This window comes from Bos mutus, chromosome 18, assembly GCF_027580195.1.
Source record: "Bos mutus isolate GX-2022 chromosome 18, NWIPB_WYAK_1.1, whole genome shotgun sequence".
Lineage (NCBI taxonomy): Eukaryota > Metazoa > Chordata > Mammalia > Artiodactyla > Bovidae > Bos > Bos mutus.
The window spans coordinates 1,165,148-1,187,758 of NC_091634.1; the positions used below are offsets into that span (position 1 = coordinate 1,165,148).

The following is a 22,611-nucleotide window of genomic DNA, read 5'->3' on the forward strand; positions in this document are numbered from 1 at the left end:
TTTTCTAAATACGGATGTGTTTACTTGGTGGGGAGCTTGGAAACGTTGGACCAGCCCGAGATCTGGGAGGTGGGAAGCCTGCCCCTTCTGCTTCTCTTGAGGCGGGCACGAGGCAATGTCACTCCACATGCCCATTCTGCAGCAATAAAGATTCAACTGCAGAATGATATTATTAATATAGAGACTCGTTCGGAGGTTTGGAGGCCGTTTTCTCCATTCCCCAACTAATCAAAAGGCCAGGCACTGCTACAATAGAATGTAACTCTCTTCTTTTTTAACCCTTCGATTTTGAAGAATTTCCAGTTCTTAAGGATACAATCCAAAGGCGCTTCTGGCTTAGAAGGGGATCCACCCATGTTGAAAAACCTGCAACTGAGAACTGAGGGTCACAGTGTTGCCACAGGTCACCATGGAAATAGGGGCGCGTTGCCTTTACCAATAGGTCTGGCGCTTCAGACCACAGTTTCTCCCCGACCCTTCCGCCTCCACACGCCTCTGCAACTATCAGGGAGAACCAGAAACGTGCCCTTTCCATGGGTGGATTAGGCGCACAAACTCCTTTACCTCGAGGTCTCTGCCCAGCGCGTCCGCACTGTTCCAGTGGCCGCCCAGACGATGGGCGTTTCCGGAGGCCCTTGCAGGCAGAGGCGGGATTTCTGGCGTCGCGGTTGTGACGTGGATTCCGGGAGAATCCGGGATTCCACGTGGAATCCGCGTGGTGCCCAGGATTCTGGAGTGCCTGTGTAGGCTGGGAGTCCTCACTGGGGTCCGCTTTTGGGGAGGCTCTGGAGAGGCGAACAGAGGACAGAAGAAAAGATGGGACTTCTGTCCGCTTGGTTATTACGAAACATGGTTGCTGTCGTGGACGGGCCGCCTGTCGCGGAGCTGTCGCCTGGGGCTGCGCTGCTTCGGAGGCCTTCGCAACCGCCCTCTGTCCCTGTCCGCTTCCCAATGCAGCAGCCTAAACTTCCGCGCCGTTTGACCAGGAGGAGACTGGGGCTCGGAGCTCGACCGTCCTCTCGGGCTCACCACACCCAGGGGAGTGCGCGGGTTCCGCCGGCTTTTCAACCCGGTTCTGCTCACAGGACCCACGGCGGCTGCCGCGCGTATGGACCGGGCTCAGGTGAGTGGAGAGTCCTCAAGCCTTCCCGACTCAGGTGTGGGGGCTGTTGTGTTCTCAGGCTTTCCGAACTTGGCCTTCCTCTCTCCCTTCTCTTGAGTATGAAGGCGGTGGAGGGCGGTCGGTCAGTGACGGTGAACACGTGGCAAGGAACCCCTTCCCAGTGTTGACGGGATGAGGTGCGAAATGGTTTGCAGGGCTTAGGAGCCCCAGGTACAAACACTTGGAGGTGAGGCTGAATTAGGCACTTTCTGGAAAAGGCAGGTATCTGCGGTTATGTGTGCTGAGAACAGAGAGCAGGCAGTCAGGAGGCCGAACTGGTATGGCAGCCTGGGGAGCTGGACCTCAGTTCTGACGGTGACGGGAACCACAGAAGGTTTATAACACAGAAGGGAGGTGATCTGACGTCGGTGTTGACAGGCTTCCTCTAAGTAGAGTGGAAAGCCTGGGGAAGCCTGAGGGTGGCAGGGAGACCAGGCGGGATTTACTGCAATAGCCCAGGTGTATTGATGGTGGGGCCAAAAGTGGACGTTACAGAGTGTATGGATTTTGGATGTTTTTAAACTAGGGCCGGTGGAGATTTTGATGAGAAGTAGTGATGTTCTGGGACTCTTCACCTGTCCCTCCCTCTGTGCTTGAGTCTGGGGGCCTTACAGTAGGAGTCCTTTTATAGCCCAGCACCCCGAATCTAAGCCAAGAGTTATATGAAGAGGTTCCTGCTTTGGGCAGCCAGTAGGAGGAATGGAAGGGTGCATTAGACTCAGGAACCGCTTGCACAAGTGCTTAAGGGGTTAAGATTGAGTTGGGAGTCATCAAGAAACCACAGGTCTTAATTCTGTCTGTTGAAAAAAAGGCCAGAAGTTGGGCAACAATAGCAGGCTGAGGAGCTGGGCTTCTGTTTTGAAGGTGATGAAAGACATGAACTTCTGGGATGCCTCAGTGGTAAAGATTGCACCTGCAGTGTAGAAGATGCAAGAGACAGGTTTGCTCCCTGGGTCAGGAAGATCCCCTGGAGGAGGGAATGGCAACCCATTCCCGTGGTCTTGCCTGGGAAATCCCATAGAGAAACCAGGAGGGCTGCAGTCCTTGGGGTCCCAAAGAGGCAGACTGACTAAGTGAGCATGTAGCAGTCACAAAAGACACGGCAGATTTGGAAGAGAAGAGAGATGCTCTGAATCAAAACAGGCTCCCTCTGGCTGCTGTCTGGTTGAGAATGGAGTGTGGGCGTGAGGGAGGAGGCTACTGCACTGGTCCACAGAAGTGCTGATGGTGGCAAAGAAAGTCCCAACCGGGCACTGAGGACTGGGTGTGTTGCTCAGGCACTGGGGTGGCAGTGGAGCCTGTCATAAACACAAAGGAGTTCTTCCGGACACTGTGCAGAGTGGTTTCAGGGGTGGGGTGTGCCTTGGAAGTGTAGACTGGAAAGTTTTTAGTCTTAATGGAGGGGGACCCCAGATATGAGGAAGGTGTGGTTCAGAGTGATGTACATGGTGGGAGGAGCATGGACTGATGGCCTTAAAATTGTTTCTGGGAGGCATGGTCAGGAGGATGCCCGCGGGAGAGTGCTTGGTGCCCTTCCTGCCGGACCTATGGCTTACGTAGTCTCTGTCTGCCCACCTTCCTGATTTTGCTCTGGGCTGCCCACGGTGATCAGAGGGACAGGAGAGGGCACCAGGAGTGGTGTCATGGCCGAGTATTGCCTCCAAGTTGGGAGGCTGGGGAGCAGAGGAGCAGGGGGTGGGAGGTGAGTGGGGGGCCTGGGGAGTCCTGTTGTGTGTGGGCTCAGCTGTCCCCATCGTGGCAGGGTGGTGTGACCTTCGAGGATGTGTTCGTGTACTTCTCCCGGGAGGAGTGGGAGCTGCTGGAGGAAGCTCAGAGACTCCTGTACCGCGATGTGATGCTGGAGAACTTCGCACACGTGGCCACCTTGGGTGAGTCCCTGTTTCAGTTACCTATTGGTACATGTCAAACTACTCCAAAAGTGAGTGATGTAAAACAGTAAAAAGGCCTATGGAAGTTTCAGTGTGTCAGGAACTCGTCACACCTCACCTGGTGCTTTTGGCTCAGGGTCTGCCATGAGGCTTCTCTCAAGCTCCCAGCTGAACTGTTCTCATCTGAAGGCCATTCTCGGGAGGATCTCACTCACAAACTCACTCATGTTTTATGTTTCCAAGAGGTCGTTTCTTGTGGCTTGTTGGACTGTAAGGCTGTTAGTCAGAGGCCCCCTGGCTTCCTTGTTACCCTAGCCTTTCTGTAGCGCATCTCAAAGCAGTGAAGGAACCTTCTTTCTGAGCAGAGAGAATGTCCAGGACGGTAGCTTGTCTTTTTGTAACCCGACTTGGAAACAGTGATCCCATCATTTTTCTCTGTTCTGTTCTTAGAAATGGGTCAGTCAGTGCAGCCTCTGGTCAAGGGAAGTGGCTCATGCAAGGGCAAGAACACCAGGTGACAGGTCTTCCTGGGCCATCGGAGAGGCCGCCTGCCGCAGGCCCACATGCCTGCTGCAGTGTCCTTGGGTTCGGTTTTTCCCTGGTGCCCTGGGGGCAGCTCTTCCTGTCCTGCCAAATCAGGGGCTCTTCCCTCTCCCGTCTTGGTTCCCAGGGTAGGGGCTGTGGATGCCCAGGGCTGTGTATAGTGTCCCCTCGCTGAGCAGTCCCGACACCTGCTGCCCAAAGCCTTTCTGGATGAGGTTAAGCGTTCAGGGCTCTCGAGTTGGCTTCACAGATTGTCCCGGCTTGGGCCCTTCTAGACCCATGATGTGTCTGTGTCTGTGTTCTGCCCCCACCCCCTGGCTGACAGTTCTCGGGGACGGACTTTGCCAGAAATTGTCGCTATTGACATGCCACTGCTTGTGGAGGGCATAGGGGTGCTCTGCCAAGTCCTCCTATGTGGTTTTTGTCTTTTTAATGTTAACCTTCTCTTCTCTCTGAGCTGGGTCTATCTGGGCCACTCACCTGTGCTATGTTTGTTTTTTGTTTTTACAACTTCCACCTTCCAGATCCCATGTAGGTGCCCAGTGGCAGAGAGGCAGAGAGCCCCGGGTGCCTGTGGGTGGACCTGCCTCCAGCCACACTGACAGCCCAGAGCAGGGGAGCTGAGAGAGAGCCATCTGAGGGTTGGGCTCACATCGTACCGTCAGCCTGCTTTGTGTTCACCGGTGTTTTCTTGCCAAGGCCCATAGCAGTGCTCACTTCTCCCTTTCCTCACCATGCTTGGCACTTGACGTTGTTCTCCTGTCTTCCATCCCTTGGCTGTTTTCCCACCTCTCCGGCCTCCATGTATGCCACTCATTCTCCTCTGCTCACCTTGCAACGCTCTGCAACATTGGCTGCATTAATGTGTCATGAACTGTGTTCATATCCATATGTAGTCCTGAAGAGCCAGCTACTTATTGCAATCAGATTTTTCTGGGCCTGGACAGAGCCTTCTGACAAATGAGCCAAGCTCACCTGACACCAACAGCTGCTGCTGCTGCTAAGTCGCTTCAGTCGTGTCTGACTCTGTGCGACCCCAGAGACAGCAGCCCAGCAGGCTCCCCCGTCCCTGGGATTCTCCAGGCAAGAACACTGGAGTGGGTTGCCATTTCCTTCGCCAATGCATGAAAGTGAAGAGTGAAAGTGAAGTCGCTCAGTTGCGTCTGACTCTTACCGACCCCATGGACTACAGCCCACCAGGCTCCTCCGTCCATGGGATTTTCCAGGCAAGAGTGCTGTTTAAACCCTGTTTAAACTGTTTAGACCCTGTTTAAACCCTTCTTAGAGGAGTGAGTTGGAGACCTCGCCTCGGCTTCCAGTGCTGTTCACCATCATTGTGTCTTTACTCATCACTGCAAGTCCTCCATACCTTCCAAGGCCCAGGACTGACAATGGGCCCTTCCTCACTGATCCTGGCCCCTCATCCTGCCAGAGGCCCGTGGACTCACTCACTGGTGTGTCGCACACTCGGAGGTGATGGACTTGCTGCTTCTTACTGAAGTCAGCATGTCCTTCACTAGCAGCTCTTTGCTTTCAGGTTATTGATGTGAAGCAGACAATGAGGAGGCCCCTTCTGAGCAGAGTGTTTTTATGGAATTAGTGTCAGAGTTCAGGACTCTTGGGTCCTGTCCACTTATCCAGAAAGCTCACCCATGTGAGACAGGTGACCTGCTCTTGAAAGCAGGTCATTTCAACACCTGGATGAACACCAGGGTCATGCCCTTCACTGCACCTGTACACTTGTGACCCCTGTGGGCGAGGATTCCTGTTGAGTGAAAACTTTCATCAGCACCAGAAACCACATAGTGGTAGAATCCTGTCAGTAGAATGATAATGTGGCCTCACGTATGAAGAGCTGTCCGTGAGTTAGGGAGACCTTTTATTGTGGGATGTGCAAGTAAAAGACTAGACTTTGGGCGACACCAGGGAGACAGTGATGAACTGATGCGCTGACAGTGAGAAGGCCTTCCTGAGCGCCTTCACTCTCAACAACCAGATAACTCAGGCTGAAGTGCGAGCCTGTAGGTGCCTGCCGTGTGGAAATCTGTCCAAGGAGAAATCCGCTCTTATTCATCACAGAAAACTTCATGGTGGGGAAACATCACATGTGTGCAAGGAGTGTGGAGAGGCCTTCATTCACCTGTCTCACCTAAAGACCCACCAGAAATTTCACACTGGCAAAAGACAATATATGTGCAGTGGATGTGGAGAAGCTTACAACAGAAGCTTGCACCTTGTTCAGAACCAGAGAACTCACACCGGGGAAAGACCTTATGAGTGCAATGAATGCAGAAAACCCTTTGATTGTAAAAGCACACTTGTTCAGCACCAGCGTGTTCACACTGGCGAAAGGCGTTATGACTGCACTGAATGTGGAAAAGCCTACAGCAGAAGCTCCCACCTTGTGCAGCACCAGAGAATCCACACCGGGGCGAGGCCTTATGAGTGCATTGAATGTGGAAAATCCTTTAGCCCTAACTCCAGCCTCATTAAACAAAGGAGAGTCCACACAGGAGCAAAGTCTTATTTGTGCGGCAAATGTGGGAAGGCTTTTGGCTACAAAGACACACTTGAGCAGCACCAGATAATTCACACTGGTGCACGGCCTTATGAGTGCAGCGAGTGTGGGAGGGTCTTCGGCTGTAAACACATGCTTGTGCAGCACTGGAAAATCCACACTGGAGAAAGGCTTTGTGAGTGCAATGACTGTGGAAAACTGTTTAGCCATAGCTCCAACTTCATTGTGCACCAGCGAATTCACACTGGAGCAAAGCCTTATGAATGCAGTGAATGTGGGAAATGCTTTAGCCACAACTCCATCCTCATTCTACAAAAGACACATCACAGTAGAACAAGGCCTTATGTGCGTAGTGAATGAAGAAAAGCTTACATTAGTAGCTCCCACCTTGTTCAACACAAGAAAGTTCACACTGGAGCGAGACCTTATGAGTGCAATGAATGTGGGAAATTCTTTAGCCACAACTCCATCCTCATTCTACACCAGAGAGTTCACACTGGAGAAAAGCCTTATGTGTGCAGTGAATGGAGGAAGGCCTATAGCAGAAGCTCCCATCTTGTTCAGCACCAGAAAGCTCACCCTGGAGAAGGACCTCATGAATACCACAGTTTTGGTGACCCTTTAGCTGCATCTCTTAAACTTGTTTAATGCCCAGAAACTTCAACTGGAGAAAGGTCTTATGAATGGAGTCAATGCACTGTGTCCCTTTTGAAGATTATAGGACTCACACCGGCAAAGGTGGGAATCATCTTGGTACAGAGACACTGAGATAATGGAGTGGGGATGACTGAGGCTCGTGAGAGGATGGGTATCTGTTCTTAAGGCAGCATCTCTATATGTCCCTGTGATTTTGGCTCTGGCATGAAAGTATACAGAAATTCTCAGGACCTTCACACCTCTGAGTCTCCTGTGGCCAACACACTGTCTCAGTAAGTAAAGGTTTGTGGATTCCTGTACCTCCCTGGGCTGTTGATGTTCTGGCCATCACTGCACAGGCAGGAACCCCAGCCGTGACAGAAGAGAGAACCAGGGCTCAGGCTTCTCTGACCAGCCAGCATTCCTAGTGACTGAAGTGGACGTGGCCTTCATTGCTCTGCAGTTTTTGCTGATCCTGAGGCAGGGCTTATGCTCCTAAGTTATGTGGAGAGGGATATGGTAGAACTAGAACAGTTGGCAGATGGGACTTCCCAAGAAGAACGGTAAATATGGATATTTATGGGGAATATTTAGTTCCTAACATCTTTACTGAGGTATGGTGACATGAAATCAATATATGTTAAATATAAAATGTGTTAGGTTTCAGCATGTGTATATACTGATGAGACCAGACATCAAGATAATGGAGATATCCAACACAGCCAAGAGATTCCTTGTGTCTCTTTATACTGTTTCTTGCCCATTCCTTTCTAACCCCCATCCCACAATTCACAAGTAATAGCAAGCATTTTATAGTATTTTATATAAACAGAATCATGTGGTACATATTTTCTGGGGAGTGGGGACTCTGGCTTTTTCACCAGCCATGACTACTTTGAGACTGATCCACTTTGCCACAGGTATCAATTATTCATTTGTATTGTTGAATATTCGTCCACTGTATGGATATACCACGATTGTCTTTTATCCATTTGCCAGTTAGTGGATATTTGGGTTGTTTCCAGTTTTGTGCTGTCACAGATAAAACTGCTGTAACGATGTGTGTATAAATTATTACTGAATCACCTTCCATTGTATGGTTGTACCACAGTTTATCCATTCACTGAGGGATATCTTGATTGCTTCCAAGTTTGGGCACTATGGCTAAACCTGCATTATGCATTGTTTTGTGTGGGTATACACTTTCAGTTCATTGGGGTTCAAGCCTCAGAGCATGATTTGCTGGGTCACATAGTAAGGGAATATTTAGTTTTATAGAAAACTGCCTTCTAAAGTGGCTGTATCATATTGCATTCCCACCAACAGTAGATGAGAGTTCCTGTTGCTCCATGTTCTTGTCAGTATTTGATGTTGTCAATGTTTTGGGTTTTGCCGTTCAAGTAGGTATGCTGTAATAGTATATTGTTGTTTCTTTCATTTGCAATTCTCTAATGACATATGATGAATATCTTCATATTCTTTTAACAGCGTCTTTTGCTGAACAGAAATTTTAAACTTTAGTCAAGTCCAAATTACTCAGTGTTTCTTCCATGGACTGTATTTTGGTGTTGGATTTAACACATCATTGCCTAACCCAAGGTCTGTCTCCCCTGTATTACCGTCTATGTGTTTTATTACTGTCTTGTATTTAGGCTCATTATCCATTTTGAGAAAATATTTGTGAAAAGTGCGAGGTCTGTGTCTAGATCACGTGTTTTGTTTTGTTTTCCCTGTGCTGTGCAGCTTGTAGGATCTTAGTTCCCAAACCAGGGATTTTAACCCACATCCCCTGCAGTGGAAGCAGGGAGTCCTAACCACTGGATCATGTTTTTAAGCCCCATTTGTTGAAAAAGACTATCCTTTCTCCATTTCTTTGCCTTTGCTCCCTTTTCAAAGATCAGTTTACTGTATTAGTGTGGATCTATTTCTGTGGTTTCTGTTCCAGTTTTTTCCACTTAGTGAGATAATCATCATGTGGCTGTGGTTTTTTTTAATTTTTTCCTTGTCTTTTATTTAAATGGTGCATGCGTGCTAAGTCGCTTCAGTCATGTCTGACTCTGTACAACCTGTGGACTGTAGCCTGCCAGACTCCTCTGTCCATGGGAACTAATCTTGCATTTCCTGCAAGAAATCCCACATGATCATCTTGTATAATCCATTGTATATATTGCTGAGTCAGTTTTCTGATATTTTGTTAGTGTATTGTATAGATAGATGAATGGTCATGGGTTTATAGGTTTGCTTTTCTCCGACTTTGGTATCAGAGTAATTCTGATGTCAAAGAAGAATGGTTTCCTCCTCCTTTATTTTCTGGAGGAGTTTTGAAGGATGAGTGATACTTCTGTTTTTAATGCTTGCTGGAATTCCTTAGTGAAGGCACCTAAGCCTGGAATTTCCTTGTGGGAAGACTTTCAATAAAAATACAGTCAAGTAATTTTTTCAATTTTGTTCTCTTGAACGGCTTTGGAGTATAGTTGATTAAGAATATTCTGTTAGTTTCGGGTGGACAGCAGAGTGATTTGGTTATACATATACATGTATGTATTCTTTTTCAAATGATTTTTCCATCTAGGTTATTTCAGTGTTTTGAATATATATACTATATATAGTAGGTCCTTGTAGGTTGTCTATTTTAAATACAGCACTGTGTACATGTCAATCAACTCAATAATCTCTCGCATCCCCCCCCCACCACCCCCCGTTTGTTCTCTTAAGTTTGTGCATCTGTTTCTGTTTTGTAAATGTTTGTGTGTTTTTTAATCATTCCCTTATGACAACTTCAATTTCTTTAGTCAGTAGTGTCTTCACTCTTGGTTTTGTTGTCTTTTCAGTCAACCTACAGTTTTGTCAATTTTGAAAGAACCAACATTTTTCTTCATTGACTTTTTAAAAGTTTTGTTTCAATATTTTGTTCTAATTTTACCATTTCCTTTCTTATCTTTGCTTTAGGGTTTGGTCTTATTTTCCAGGTTTCTCAATAAGGAAGGTTAGGTTATTGACATCAAATAAACTGTAAATAAAGCTATACATTTCCTTTAAATTTTCCCCTTGTAATTAGGATATTGGGCAGTGTATAGTTTAATAAGTCTCTTCCTATTAAATTTGCAGGGATGGTACCAGAGTGGGAAGAATGCTTATGATTTTTCAGTCCAAGTATTTATGGCTGAAATGGGGAAAATCTGGGTTATCTGAAATACCTTCCACTGTCAGGAAGAGATTGAGCTAAGCTGTTGGTGATTGATGTAGCATTATCCTCCATGTCTACCAGAATTTGATGAGGATGACCATGTACAGTCAACTCATCTTGAGTACTAAAGGGTATGGCAGGCTATTGGGCACTTTCCCGTCCTCAGGGCACCCCGTTTTGAGGTATATTCTTTGTGTCAGCTTTTCTTCATAAGATAGGAAAATCTTTCTCCAGTGTTCAGTCTATTTATTTGCAAGTGTTCTTGTCAATAGGCAGTTGGTTGGGATGTGGGCTCCTTAGCCTCTGCTCATCATCTGCAGGGACACATTTCTTTGGATCCTGTCTTACAAATGTGCTAGTCTGTCCTGAAAACCTACAGCTTAAACATATTTTTGTTTCGCTGATTAAATTGCAATCAATTTTTCTTTTTTTCCCTGGTGGCTCAGAGGTTAAAGCGTCTGCCTCCAATGCGGGAGACCCGGGTTTGATCCCTGGGTTGGGAAGATCCTGTGAAGGAGGAAATGGTAACCCACTCCAGTACTCTTGCCTGGAGAATCCCGTCAACGGAGAAGCCTGGTAGGCTACAGTCCATGGGGTCGCAGAGTCGGACACGACTGAGCAACTTCACCTTCACCTTCACCTCAGGTCTGGATTTTAGGAGCCTTAGACTTCCTTTCCTGACCTTTCTATGACCCTCAGGGTTTTCGTGGAGAGAACCCCCTGTTGATCCTGATCAGTTCCCAACCAGCTTTTGTCACCTTATCACACAAGCTTAGCGCCTTATGTTCCAACCAACATGTATACAAGTTGTATAAATTAGATGACCTTAGATGTACCCTAAAGAATTCTAAATTTTTAAATAACTACTGCCGGTCTTACTTGGGTTGAAGAGAATCTTTAGTTATATGTTTTAATTCAGCTCAGGTCCAAGGTTTAAATTCTACAATTTTCTGCATGTGACTCACAGCTGGGGTCGATCTTCAGAGGTAACTGGCATTTGGAGCTTTAAGAGAATTGTTGGGAAAAGGTAGTGAAACTGTGTGTGCATGCTAAGTTGCTTCAGTAGTGTCTGACCTTATGGACTGTAGCCCACTAGGCTCCTCTGTCCATGGGAATTCCCCAGTCAAGAATACTGGAGCAGGTTGCCATGCCCTCCTCTAGGGGAGCTTCCCGACACAGGGACCAAACCCATGTCTCCTGCATTGGCAGGCGGGTTTTTTACCACTAGCGCCACCTCAGAAACTAGTTCCCCTGTTGAGTTTAACCTCCCTATCCAAAAATCTATCCCTTTTCTTTTCTCCTCTTACCTAAATCCTGTGCTAAATTCCACATTAATAATACTTGAATATTACAAAAAGTCATTAACAATGATTATGTAGTTAGTGAAATTGGGAAAAATATATCGTTCTAGAGAAACTTATTTGTTATAGAGGAAATAAAAAGTTAAACTTAAGATATCAATGGCTACAGTTTATTACAGTGAAAAGGATACAGATGAAGACTAGCAAAGGAAGATGGCATAATGTGACAGACTCCAAGAGGAACCACGTTGGCAGGTTCCAGTTGCCCCCTCACTTAAGTCTTGGTGTCTCCATTTCTGGCTTGTGCGCCTCTGGAAACGTTACCTGGTTTGGTAACAACCTCATATTCACAGCTGGAAATTGCCACAGTTTGGAGTATTTGTATCAGGGAAATTGGCAGACACTACAATCAGGAGTCAATTTGCTGTTTTATAAATTTTTGAGACTTTAGAAAGTAGTGCAGAATGAGTTAATAATGAGGACTATATATGGGGAATACCACAAACATTCATTCCACCCAGCCAAGTTGAACTGAAGAAAAGTCAAGTTCTAACACATTTCTTTTATTGTCTTCTTAGTTATTCACAAAAAAGGAAATATCAGCCAAAATTCACTACCAGATGGTAAATAACTATTATAAATATTTTATCAAAGACATGCACTTGGCAGGTGAACACATTAAAAATGTTCAACCAGATAGACCATCAGGCAATAGTGAGGTAAATACACACTTTGAAAATAGGTAGTATTTAATATTCTGACCATACCAAACAAGTACAGGTGAGGAATATAGGGGAGTTGGAATGCTCCCAATACTGTTGATGGAAATCCAAAAGGGTAATCATTCACTTTAGAATATGAAACCATATATTCATTTAAGAAAATTGATGTACATGTTCACAGTAAACTTTCTGTGATAGCCAAGCTGGAAACAAAGCGCAAAATCCCATTCATCCATTAACAGATAAGCGGATAAACAGTCAACAGGTTAGTATATCCAAACAGTGTATTTTTCAGGAATTAAAAAAATTAACTATCAGGGAATTCCCCAGTGGTCTCTGTGCTTTCACCACTGAGGGCCTGGGTTCAATCCCTGCTTGGGGAACTAAGATCCCAAAACCTTGTGCCATGGCAAAAACAAACAAACACACAACCATTCATATCTGCAATATGGATAATTCTCAAGGTAATTATGTACCATGAAAGGAAAAGGCAAATACAAAAGTAAACACATTACCATTCCAATGACATTAAAATTCTAGAAAACTAATAGAATGTGAAATAAAGTAAATTGAATCCCAGTTGCCTGGGAACCCAGGGAGATTGCAAAAGGTAGATGTGGGAATAATGGATGTTTGTTATTATGGTGGTTCTGTGATTTTACACATAGTAGAAGTTACCACGCTATACATTTTAAGTATATTCAGTCCACTGCATACCAACTATACAGCTCAATTAAGTTTAAATAAAAATTGGCTTCACATAAAAATCTGAATCTCCTTTTTAGAAAAGTAGAAGTCTGGAAACCAACACATTAACTACATCAGCTCTCCATGTCTCATGCAAGGCACTGGGTCCCAGTAGCAATGAAGACAGAGGAGCAATGGGAGGTGTTTCCACGTGAGTTCTCCAGGAACTCTGCCTGGGTCCTAAAACATCACATGCCTGGACTATAGGATGCTCACTCTCCCTCTCTTTTTCCTCCACAACTGTGCAGCAATGGCCTTGAGATAAACAATCTGCAGATGCTATGAGGATCCTAAAACCTTTACATTATTCAGTCTGACTGACTGGAGGCTCAGGAGGAAGTAGCTCTGTAGATCTGGAGAATTTCTTTAAAAAATCTCCTAAACAACCAGTTATATTTGTGGATGAAACTTTAGAAAAGGCGCATTCCTTCTTTGCTAGTCTCTCAGGAGCTATTAATTCCGAGTGTCTTCTGTACCAAGTATGGTTCCCACTCAATGTCTGTAATCTAACACTCAGCAACACCAGCCTGCCATGTTGTGGACATTATGGTACATGGCTCTGTTCCAGCTGGACCTACAGAACTTCTTCCCTTGACCAGTACTGGGGGGATGATGTGACATCCCATATGAAAACAGAACATTCATGATGTTCCAAAAATCACTGGTGGTTCTCATGGCTGCCCTCTCATCTCAGGGTGACCTCTGAAACCAAAAAGTATGACATTCAGATCACAACAAAACCCTGCAGTCTACCCCGGGAGGCCTTGGACAACAATGCAAATTAGACCAAAACTGCAATGAAAACTACTCTCTGCCATGACACTGTCCTCACTGAGGACTACGGAGTTCCCAAACAGGTGACACACAGCTGGAAAAACCCATTCTGAGCATGACATGAAATAATGCCACTGAAGAGGGTAAACAAGCCCCCAGCAGAACGCAGACTGGGTCACCTTGGTCAAAGCTGGTTAAGCCAATGTTCTAGTCAGACATAAGAGAATAACATCCAAGTGCTCAGGCTACTCAAGCTTTCCTCCACAGAATGCATGAGCACAAAAGTCTACCAACCCTGATCACACTGAGATGACCACCAGTTGGTAGAAGTAAGATGATTTTTACCACAGAAACTCACAGTGACATGAAGTTTGGGAAGGGCCATGGGCAGATTAGAAAGTACAGCACAGCTCCTTAAAAGCTTCCAACGAATCAGGTACCCACAGGTAATCTCCACACTAGGGCTGTGCAGATGGGTGGCATTCAACTTCCAGTTGATGAGTCCCTCACAGAGCCTACTCAGTAAGATGTATTAGCTAAGGAGACAGTTCATTATTTGATTCTCTGCTCATCTCATTTGAAGGTCTTTGCCCAGTATGAACTTTCTGGTGACGAAGGAGGCTAGACCTTCGGCTGAAAGCTTTCTTACACTCACTGCACTCATAGGGTCTGTCTGGGCTGTGATGTTTCTGGTGCTCAATCAGAGCAGACCTTTGACTAAAGACTTTCCCACACCTGCTGCACTCGAGAGGCCCTGCTCTGGTGTGAATTTTTCGGTGTTGAGTAAGCTGGGTGCTTTGGCTAAATAATTCTCCGCATTCAGTGCACTCATATGGTCTTTCTCCAGTATGAATTCTCTGGTGTTGAGTGAGGCCAAAGCTTTGGCTAAAAAGTTTTCCGCATTCAGTGCATTTATAAGGCCTTGCTCCAGTGTGAACTCTCTGGTGCTTGATCAGAGTACAGCTTTGGCTAAAAAGTTTTCCACATTCACTACATTCATATGGCCTTTCCCCAGTGTGGATTCTCTGATGTTTAATGAGGCTGGGACTTTGGTTAAAAAATTTCCCACATTCACTGCACTCATAAGGCCTTATGCCTGTGTGAACCCGCCTGTGTTTAACTAGATTGGAGTTGGATGTAAAGAATTTTCCACATTCATTGCATTTATAAGGCCGTGATCCAGTGTGAATTCTCTGATGTTCATTAAGGCTGGAGCTTTGGCTAAACAATTTCCCACATTCACTACACTCATAAGGCTTTTCTCCAGTGTGAATTCGCCGGTGCCTAGCAAGTGTGGGTCTGTTGCTAAAAGCTTTCCCACATTCCCTGCACTTGAAAGGCCTTTCTCCAGTGTGGACTCTCCGGTGCTGAACAAGTATGTGTTTATAGCTGAAGGTTTTCCCACATTCACTGCATTCATAAGGCCTCTCTCCAGTGTGGACTCTCTGGTGCTCAGCAAGCCTGTACTTGCGGCAGAAGGTTTTCCCACATGCACTGCACTTATAGGGCCTCAGTCCATTGTGAGAGGCCTCCACACACTCAGTGTCCCCTTGTGGAGTGACCTGGTACTGGAGAAGGTCAGAGCTAACAGGGAAACCCTTCCCAGGCTCCTGGCATGGGAAAGACTTCTTGGTTGTATGAACAATACGAGTCTTCATAAAGGCCTTCCCCATGTCTCTTCTAAAGAGTTTCTCTCCACTGTGCTGCTGAAATTTCACACCTGCCCTACACAGTGTCTGGACAGGGTTTACTCTCAGGTCCTCCGTGCGATGCAGACCACCTTCTACATCCAGGTTACCCATCTCCCAGGGATAGGCCTTCTGGATGGACAGGTCTGTCTTTGAAGTAATTATCTGTGGCACTTCTACAGAAGCATTCTGCTCAGAAGTTTTCTCCTTCATCTCTGCTCTCTGCCAACAACCTGAAAGCAAAGAAATGGGGGTGAATTTCATGTAGATCTTGGTAGAAGTAGGGAGCCCCATCACAATACATGTCTGACACAGAAAGAATAAATCCATGGGATTATTTTCAGGACAAGGGAGGTGGGAGCAGGTTAGGAAAGGGCTGCTGTGTGGACAGGGCCTCTACACATCACAAAACGGACAACTCACCAGGCAAGACACAAGGATGGGGTGCAGAACACAGGGAACCAGGGGTCCACAACTCACTCCTCCGGGAACGGTTTTCACCAGGGCCTTGGCTGCTGGGAACACATGTGTGCTGTGTGCAAAGCTGTATTCAGACCCAGGAAAATCCAACTGTTACTGAGTAGCTGGTGTTCAAGGACCGTTTTGAGGATAAGTGCAGGCCTCATGACATGTTAGGTGTAGGCCAATATTGAAAAGCAGAGAAGTGAAGATGGAGAGGACCACCGAGGAGTAGAAGGCAGAGAGGTGGGGGATAATCCTGGGCGCAATGTCAGAGTAGGTATGACGGAAAGAGCAAAGTGTCGGGAATGGGGAGGAGAGAGTAATGAGGTTCACAGTCACTGGCCTTGGCACCGAAATAGTGTTGCGCACAGGACACGTTCCTGATATGGTCTGAATCCAGCCATGACATCACTTCCTCCCCCTGATGCCAATCACCAAGGCCAGGCCCACTCTGAGCCCCTCTTGCTGTGCCTGGAGTCATGTCCACTCTGTCCTGTACCCAGGGTTCTCCTCCCAGCTCCAGCGGGACAACAACATAGGACCTAGAAGATGCAAGTCCTAAGGGAAAGACAGGACAGGTGAGTGGTCAGTACTGGCCCACGGGGGCAATTAATTCCAAAATAATCTCAGGAAACAGACACTATCACATAAAAAATCTTTGAGGGGGTATCATAGAAATAGCCAGGTGAACCCCAGAAATAGTGACTATGTTGGGTCCCAACAATTGCTAGTACAGTGAGGGCCAAGGAAATGTCAGCTGGAAGGGGGAAGAGCCTGGAGCACAAATGTGCAGGGGTCTACAGAGTCCTCTCAGCAGGGAGTGGCTGAGAACCCACAGAACTCATTCCAAGTCTTTGGGCTCAGAAAGCCTTCACTAGGAAAACTTCAGAGCCGCTGGCACTGGGGCTACCTGTGAAAGGAGTTGGTCCACACACTCACTCAGCCTTGGCACCCACAGCACAGAGGACAGGGAAGCAATAATAGAGAGGTGCCTACTGTCCAGCTGTGAGACGAATCAACTTGCCTTGGAGAAAAGTGGAAAGTCAGAGACCTGCCCAGGACGCTGGGACAGGGGTGAGGGCCTTACCCAAGGACGCAACCAGTGCAAAGGTCTCCAGCATGACATAGCTGTATAGGCGTCTCTGGGTCTCATCAAGGATCCTCCATTCCTCCTGGGAAAAGTACACAGCCACATCCTCAAAGGTCACAGGGCCCTGTGATGATGGGAACAGAGTGTGCATAAGCAGCCTGTCTCCCCAGGACCCCATAAGTACTCCCAACCTAGTCCAAACTCACTCCGGGGTCATCATCCTCCCCAGCGACCCAACTTAAGAGGGCAGTGGTACCCAAAACTCTTCATGTTTTCTTGAGCACTAGCTCCAACCCCAGTAACAACACGCACATCTGCAGACAGATGTCTTCTACGCTGTGGGCCTGGGATGCAGGGCCTACTCCCTCTCCTGCAAGACAACAGCCTGACAGTTCCCAGGGTGATGCACCCCAGATGCCAGCAACTTGGGCTCATACTCCTCTCTTAACCTCCTGGAATGAGGGCACTGGGACTGTTTGTTCACACACCTTCCCCACATCTGTGTCACTCACTGGACCACCTCATACATCTGACCCCCAACACTAGCACCTGGACCACAAAACTGTCGTGTCTCCTGTCTCCTCATGTATCTTTCTGCACATGACACCTGAAAACCCATTCAACGCAACGGAATCCCACCAAAGCCCAACTCTCCACTGGCAGCTCACCAGCCCTGTTCTTCCTCACCAGGCCTTGATCCTAGTTCCAACCTCAGTCACAACATGCAGACCTGAAAACCCCTGGTAAGGGTCCATTTCTATACTGCACATTATGTCCCCTTACCAATTCCAATCTTTGTCCACATAACAGCCATTCAAAATCCACGCCTACTTGACACACCTTACAGAAATTCACATGACATCCTGTCACAAACTCCCCAGGTTCCACCACAAAAGCCTGGTAACTGCACAGAAAGAGAAGCAAGCACCAGCCTGACTTTGCTATCACTTCATCGCCATTTCTGCTCTCCCTGTGCATCAATTTCACAGCCACTCTCCCATGAAAACCTGGGCCACCTGCTGACCCCCCCACACACCTTCCCGCTGATGACCTTTGTAACAGCCCCCTGTTCCCTTGTCCCATAATTGCATCCTGAAGCCTCCTTGGCCCTCTAGAGCTGCATGTTCAACCACCCATTTGTCTCCTATATTTGAGAGTCATTGGAACATCATCTGAGATTCATCAGGGCCAAAACCCAATTCCTAATATTCTCAGTGAAAACGACTGCTACCACTGACTTCCCTGAATCAGCTAATGCAACTTCCACCCTTCCAGATGCAAAGGGAATAAACTGGTGTTATGTACGACCCCTCCATTTTAGAAAATCTGGTCAGCCCTACTTGTAAAAATCCTGAAGCCAGGTATTTCTCCTACCTCCATATCCACCCCTCTGTCCAGTCACAACCAATGCTCATCTGGATGACTGCAACAGCTTCCTTGATTATCTCCTCGTCTTTCCCTCCCCTAGTCTGTTCTGCACTCTCCACTTAAGAGGGAGCCTCTTAAAACCTAAGTCAGATCACTCTTCTTCTCTATCCCAAATACTCCACGGCTGCCGTCACTCTGAACAGACTTCTGAGAGCACAGCTGCTCAGCAAAGCGTCATTCTAGGCCTGACTCTGGCCCTCTTGCTCTCTGTCTTCACCAGACATTAAGAGAGACTCACAAGCCCTAAAACACACTCAGCTCAGTTGCATCCTCAAGCATTTGTGTGGGTTTCCCCCAGTACCTAAGACAAGCTTTCACATTTAGGCCACTGGCTGCCAAAAATGTGAATCTCCCCGTGGAACCTTTGGCTTGGACTTGGAAACCTGGGCTGAGGGCTTCTCTAGGGTCTCCAGACATCAAGTCCAGGAAAAGTAGCAGCAAAAGACATCCAGGACACCAGACACTCACCAGTGAAGGGTCCATGCGTGGTTCTTCTGAATGTGGAACCTGTGGGAAGAGAAGGGCCGTGTAACTTTAATACCCATCAGCAACAGACAAAAGATTAATGAGTGAACCATTCAATATTTCAGGCAGACGTAAGGGAAAACTAAAGCCAGGTAAAAGAGGGCAGAAAATGTTATGCAGTTGTGCCAAAAAGTCATGTGGTGCCGGGAGTGAGCTCCGCCCGTGGCAAAGGTCATGAGGAAGGAGGCTGGGCATACGCAAAGGCGGGATGGAGCCTCAGGAGTCCCCCTGGAAATTCTCGAGCATCCACCCCCAAAACCAGAGTCTGCCTAATTTCTGCTTTGTGCTCTCACCTACACCTCTGACTTTACGGGGAGCTGTCCCCCACTACCTCTCTCTGAAAAAAGAGTTAACTTACAGCTCCAGTTAATAAAGTTCCTGGGTGTGATAGTGTTTCAACCTACAAACTCCTTTGGAAGTCCTCTAGCCTGCCCGAATAGGTTTTTCCGGCCACATGTGATTGCTCAGAGCCTCCCAACTGTGAGAGGCAGGAGATGTTCTAAACTGTCTAAATACAGATTCCTTTGAGCAGTTAAAAGATTGATTAGAAATTGTATTGGTGAAGGGTTTTTCACTTGTAGGGTCAATGTCTGCTGCTAAGTTTCCATATCCCTTACCTGCTGTGTCCCCGGCAGTGTACTGATTAATATAATTGGTGTAAGTAGTAGCTTTAATGTTTGTAACCTGGGACCCTTGAGTTAATTCTTTTTCTTGTTATAGCCCACCACACCTTTGCTCTGTAGGAATGCAACTTTATCTAATGCTTTTGGAGGGTGGCTCCTGACCAATCACCTTTAGAGAAAAATAAGTTTTCTGAAGAAAGGGTCTTAAAATGTTAACAGGCCTCCAGGCCAGAAGATGATGCAAATCACCTAAGCTTTTGCATATGATAAGTTTGCAGGAAGAAAGCCTGGCTTGCTGCATGACTCTACCCCTTCCCCCATTATCCTCTATGCATAACTTAAGGTATAAAAACTACTTTGGAAAATAAAGTGCGGGCCTTGTTCACCGAAACTTGGTCTCCCCATCTCACCTTCTGGCTGGATTATTCAGCCTCTTTTCTCCACTGAATTTCCTCACTGAGCTATCCTTATTTAACCACTCTTTATATCCTTAATTAACATTTAATTAAGCAATTGTTTCCTGATCCTCGCCGATGCCGTCCCCGCTTCGAATTCCCTGGATCCACCGGGCTGGACCCCAGCAACGTGGATAACTTGAGAAAAGGGTTTTCAACAGTGGTATAAACAAGTGCAAAGCCTCCCCATCAGAGTCCAGCCTGGTGTGTCTGAGTAGCGCCCTCGAGGCTAGTGTGACTGCAACCCAACGAGCCAGAAGAATAAGGGACTGTATTGGTGAGGAAATGCTGGTGGCAGGTCACATAGCACTTTATAACACTGAGCCACAAATATCAAAACTTACTCCATTTTATGTTAGGTCTGTTTCTGACACTCCCATTTGAGTCCCCTTTTCTGTTTCCCCCTGCCAATAATACATTTTTCTCTTCCTATCACTTGTGGCTGGCTCTAACAGCTGACCAGTTCTTATATGTCCTTTTCAAATTTTATTCTGGTTATATTAAAAGTTATTGTTGTATATAAAATTCCAGTTTACATAATCCAGATTAAATTCTGGTTTGAAATTATTATAACATTATATAGTATAATTCAAGAACAGGTATTTTTCCTATTTATCCATATTCTTTGATGTTAAAACTTTTCCATAAATATTCAGACAGATTATCTGTAATTTCTTACATGCTCTTCTCTCCTGTAGTAGAGAACAGAACCACCATGTACTGACTATGCATGAAAATGAATCTGATAAAGGGGTTGTTCCTTAAATCAGAGGAAAAGTGCTTTGCCTCCAGCATCTGGTGATGACTGGACCTCATTTTGGACTCTTTAAACTTAAGAGAAAGCATATAAGTGATAGGACCTGACTTCTTGTCATCCTCATTATAGAAACATGGAAATATCTTCTTGAGTTCTTAACGTCCTGTTATGGTTTTGAAGCATTATAATTTTTTATCCTTATAATGATAAGGATAATGATAATATAATGATATTATATATATTATATATAATGATATATCCTTATAATGATAAGGCCAAAGCCCACGTAAGACAGGTATTTAATAAAATATTTCAATAATTTTCCCTTACAAGATCACCAGAGGAAAACTATTTAACAGTGAAATAAATATTACTGGAAAAGCACAATCTTTTAAAATACTAAAACAGTCTATGTGTGTGTGTAGACTGTAAAACAAAAGTTTATATAAGGCATAAGTGTGTATCAAAATATAACTATGAAACAGTTTAATAATTTCATTCAAAGAACTAAGTTAAAATTAGTAGTATGGAGGAAAACAAATTCAGTAAGCGGAAATGTTAATTTAAATACAATAAAAATGTTAACATAGAAACTAAACAGATGTGTGCTTAATGTATCTTCCCAGAACACAGGGCAAGTGTGCCTACAGTACCACTATTATAGACGTATCGGACTAAAACAAACACCACCACCATCAACAACAAATACACCGAGGAAAGCCTTCAACAGAAGAATATAAAGACATTTACTTGTATATTCATATCTACAAAAACCACACAGAAAGGAAAATGACTGGCTACTCTGCATGAGGGAGGGTATCCCAATGGACATGAATTTGGGCAAACTCCAGGAGACAATGAAGGACAGGGAAGCCTGGCATGCTGCAGTCCACAGCGTCACAAAGAGTCGGAAACGACTTAGCAACTAAACAACAACCTAGCATGAGAAACATGGGTAAAGTCACATCATATTTTGCAAATAAAAAACAACCTGATTCCATTCACTAAGAAACATGGGTAAACTAAACTACAGCCGTCGCATCACATCAAGAAACCATCAGTCGTTTCAAATGGACTGCAAATCACGTTCCTCCGGCCATGGGATTTTCAAGCAAGGGTACCGGAGTGGGTTGCCATTTCTTTCCAGAGGATTTTCCATTCACTAACCTTTTAAAACTTCAAGTCTGAGCCACCAGGGAAGCCTTATATGATTCCATTCACTAAGTTTTAAAACGAAGGAGCGAAACTAAACTACAGCCGTCGCATATTTCCCACATAGTTGGCAAAACTATTGAGAAAAGCAAGGAAACCCTTACTTTAAATAACAATAGACAATACCTTAACTTTGGGGGCATGGGTATGTTTTGGGCTTCCCTGGTGGCTCAAATGGTAAAGAATCCGCCTGCAATGTGGGAGACCGGGGTTTAATCCCTGTCTTGAGAAGATTCCCCTGCGAGAGGGCGTGGCAACCCACTCCAGTATTCTTGCCTGGAGAATCCCCATGGACAGAGGAGCTTGGCGGGCTACAGTCCATGCGGTCTCAAGGGCACGACTGAAGCGTCTAAGCACATAGGCGGCTTCCTGGGGTCCTGTTGATAACGCATATTTTTTCTCTCAGGCGGTTAACGTATACTAATTTTAGATCTGCGTATTCAACTGCACGAGTAAGTTCTCCGGTTTTTTCCCCCACGCAGGTCATATTTTAAAATCGGAAAGTCAAGGTTTGGGGGGCACGAATAAATATACATGTAAGACGTTAGTAAGGAGACACTAATAAGAACAAAGATAACTCAGGATAAAAAGAACAGGGGAAGGGCCCGGAGGACGCAGGATTCACCTGAATCGGAACCATCAGTGTGGCTGCAGCCAAAGAAGTCCGTTGGCGAAGGCGGGGTCGGGCTCTGCAGACCCCGTCCCGAGACCCCGTCCCGACCCAGAGAGAGAGTCAGGTCGGATGGCGCCCACGCCGAGCCTGAGACTCGCCTCGGAATAGCAGGCACAGCGGCCTTCCAGCTCCCAGGTCTCAGGCCGGCTCAGCGTTAGGAAGTACCCCAACCGTGAACCAATCTGAATTACAATATGTCGCCGGGGACCCACACAGGAA

At 46.2% G+C, this 22,611-nt stretch overlaps 2 protein-coding genes across 7 annotated transcripts; one reads left to right on the forward strand and one right to left on the reverse strand.

Annotated features, from left to right (window-relative positions):
* Positions 1–816: 816 nt before the first annotated feature.
* LOC102264339 (zinc finger protein 304) lies at positions 817–11,639 on the forward strand. 3 transcript variants are annotated; one of them, XM_070386967.1, is made up of 3 exons: positions 817–1,123; positions 2,925–3,051; positions 4,119–5,769. In XM_070386967.1, exons 1-3 carry the CDS (start codon positions 817–819, stop codon positions 4,216–4,218), a joined length of 534 nt encoding a protein of 177 aa, XP_070243068.1. In that variant the 3' UTR covers positions 4,219–5,769. The 3 variants fall into 3 exon arrangements, with proteins under 3 accessions (XP_070243068.1, XP_070243067.1, XP_070243069.1); XM_070386966.1 differs by having other exon boundaries at positions 992–1,123; positions 4,119–9,431; XM_070386968.1 differs by lacking the exon at positions 4,119–5,769 and adding an exon at positions 10,382–11,639 and having other exon boundaries at positions 998–1,123.
* A 144-nt stretch (positions 11,640–11,783) lies between these two features.
* LOC102264621 (zinc finger protein 154) lies at positions 11,784–22,611 on the reverse strand. Of its 4 annotated transcripts, XR_011467572.1 has the most exons (5): positions 22,345–22,611; positions 18,616–18,654; positions 16,717–16,843; positions 15,591–16,187; positions 15,372–15,400 (listed from the first exon to the last, which is right to left on the reverse strand). XR_011467572.1 is itself a non-coding variant. In XM_070386958.1 (4 exons), the coding sequence occupies exons 1-4, from the start codon at positions 22,357–22,359 to the stop codon at positions 14,016–14,018; spliced, it is 1,566 nt and encodes a 521-aa protein (XP_070243059.1). In that variant the 5' UTR covers positions 22,360–22,611; the 3' UTR covers positions 11,784–14,015. The 4 variants fall into 4 exon arrangements, 3 of the variants coding, with proteins under 3 accessions (XP_070243059.1, XP_070243060.1, XP_070243058.1); XM_070386958.1 differs by lacking the exon at positions 15,591–16,187 and having other exon boundaries at positions 11,784–15,400; XM_070386959.1 differs by lacking the exons at positions 18,616–18,654; positions 22,345–22,611 and having other exon boundaries at positions 11,784–15,400; positions 16,717–16,849.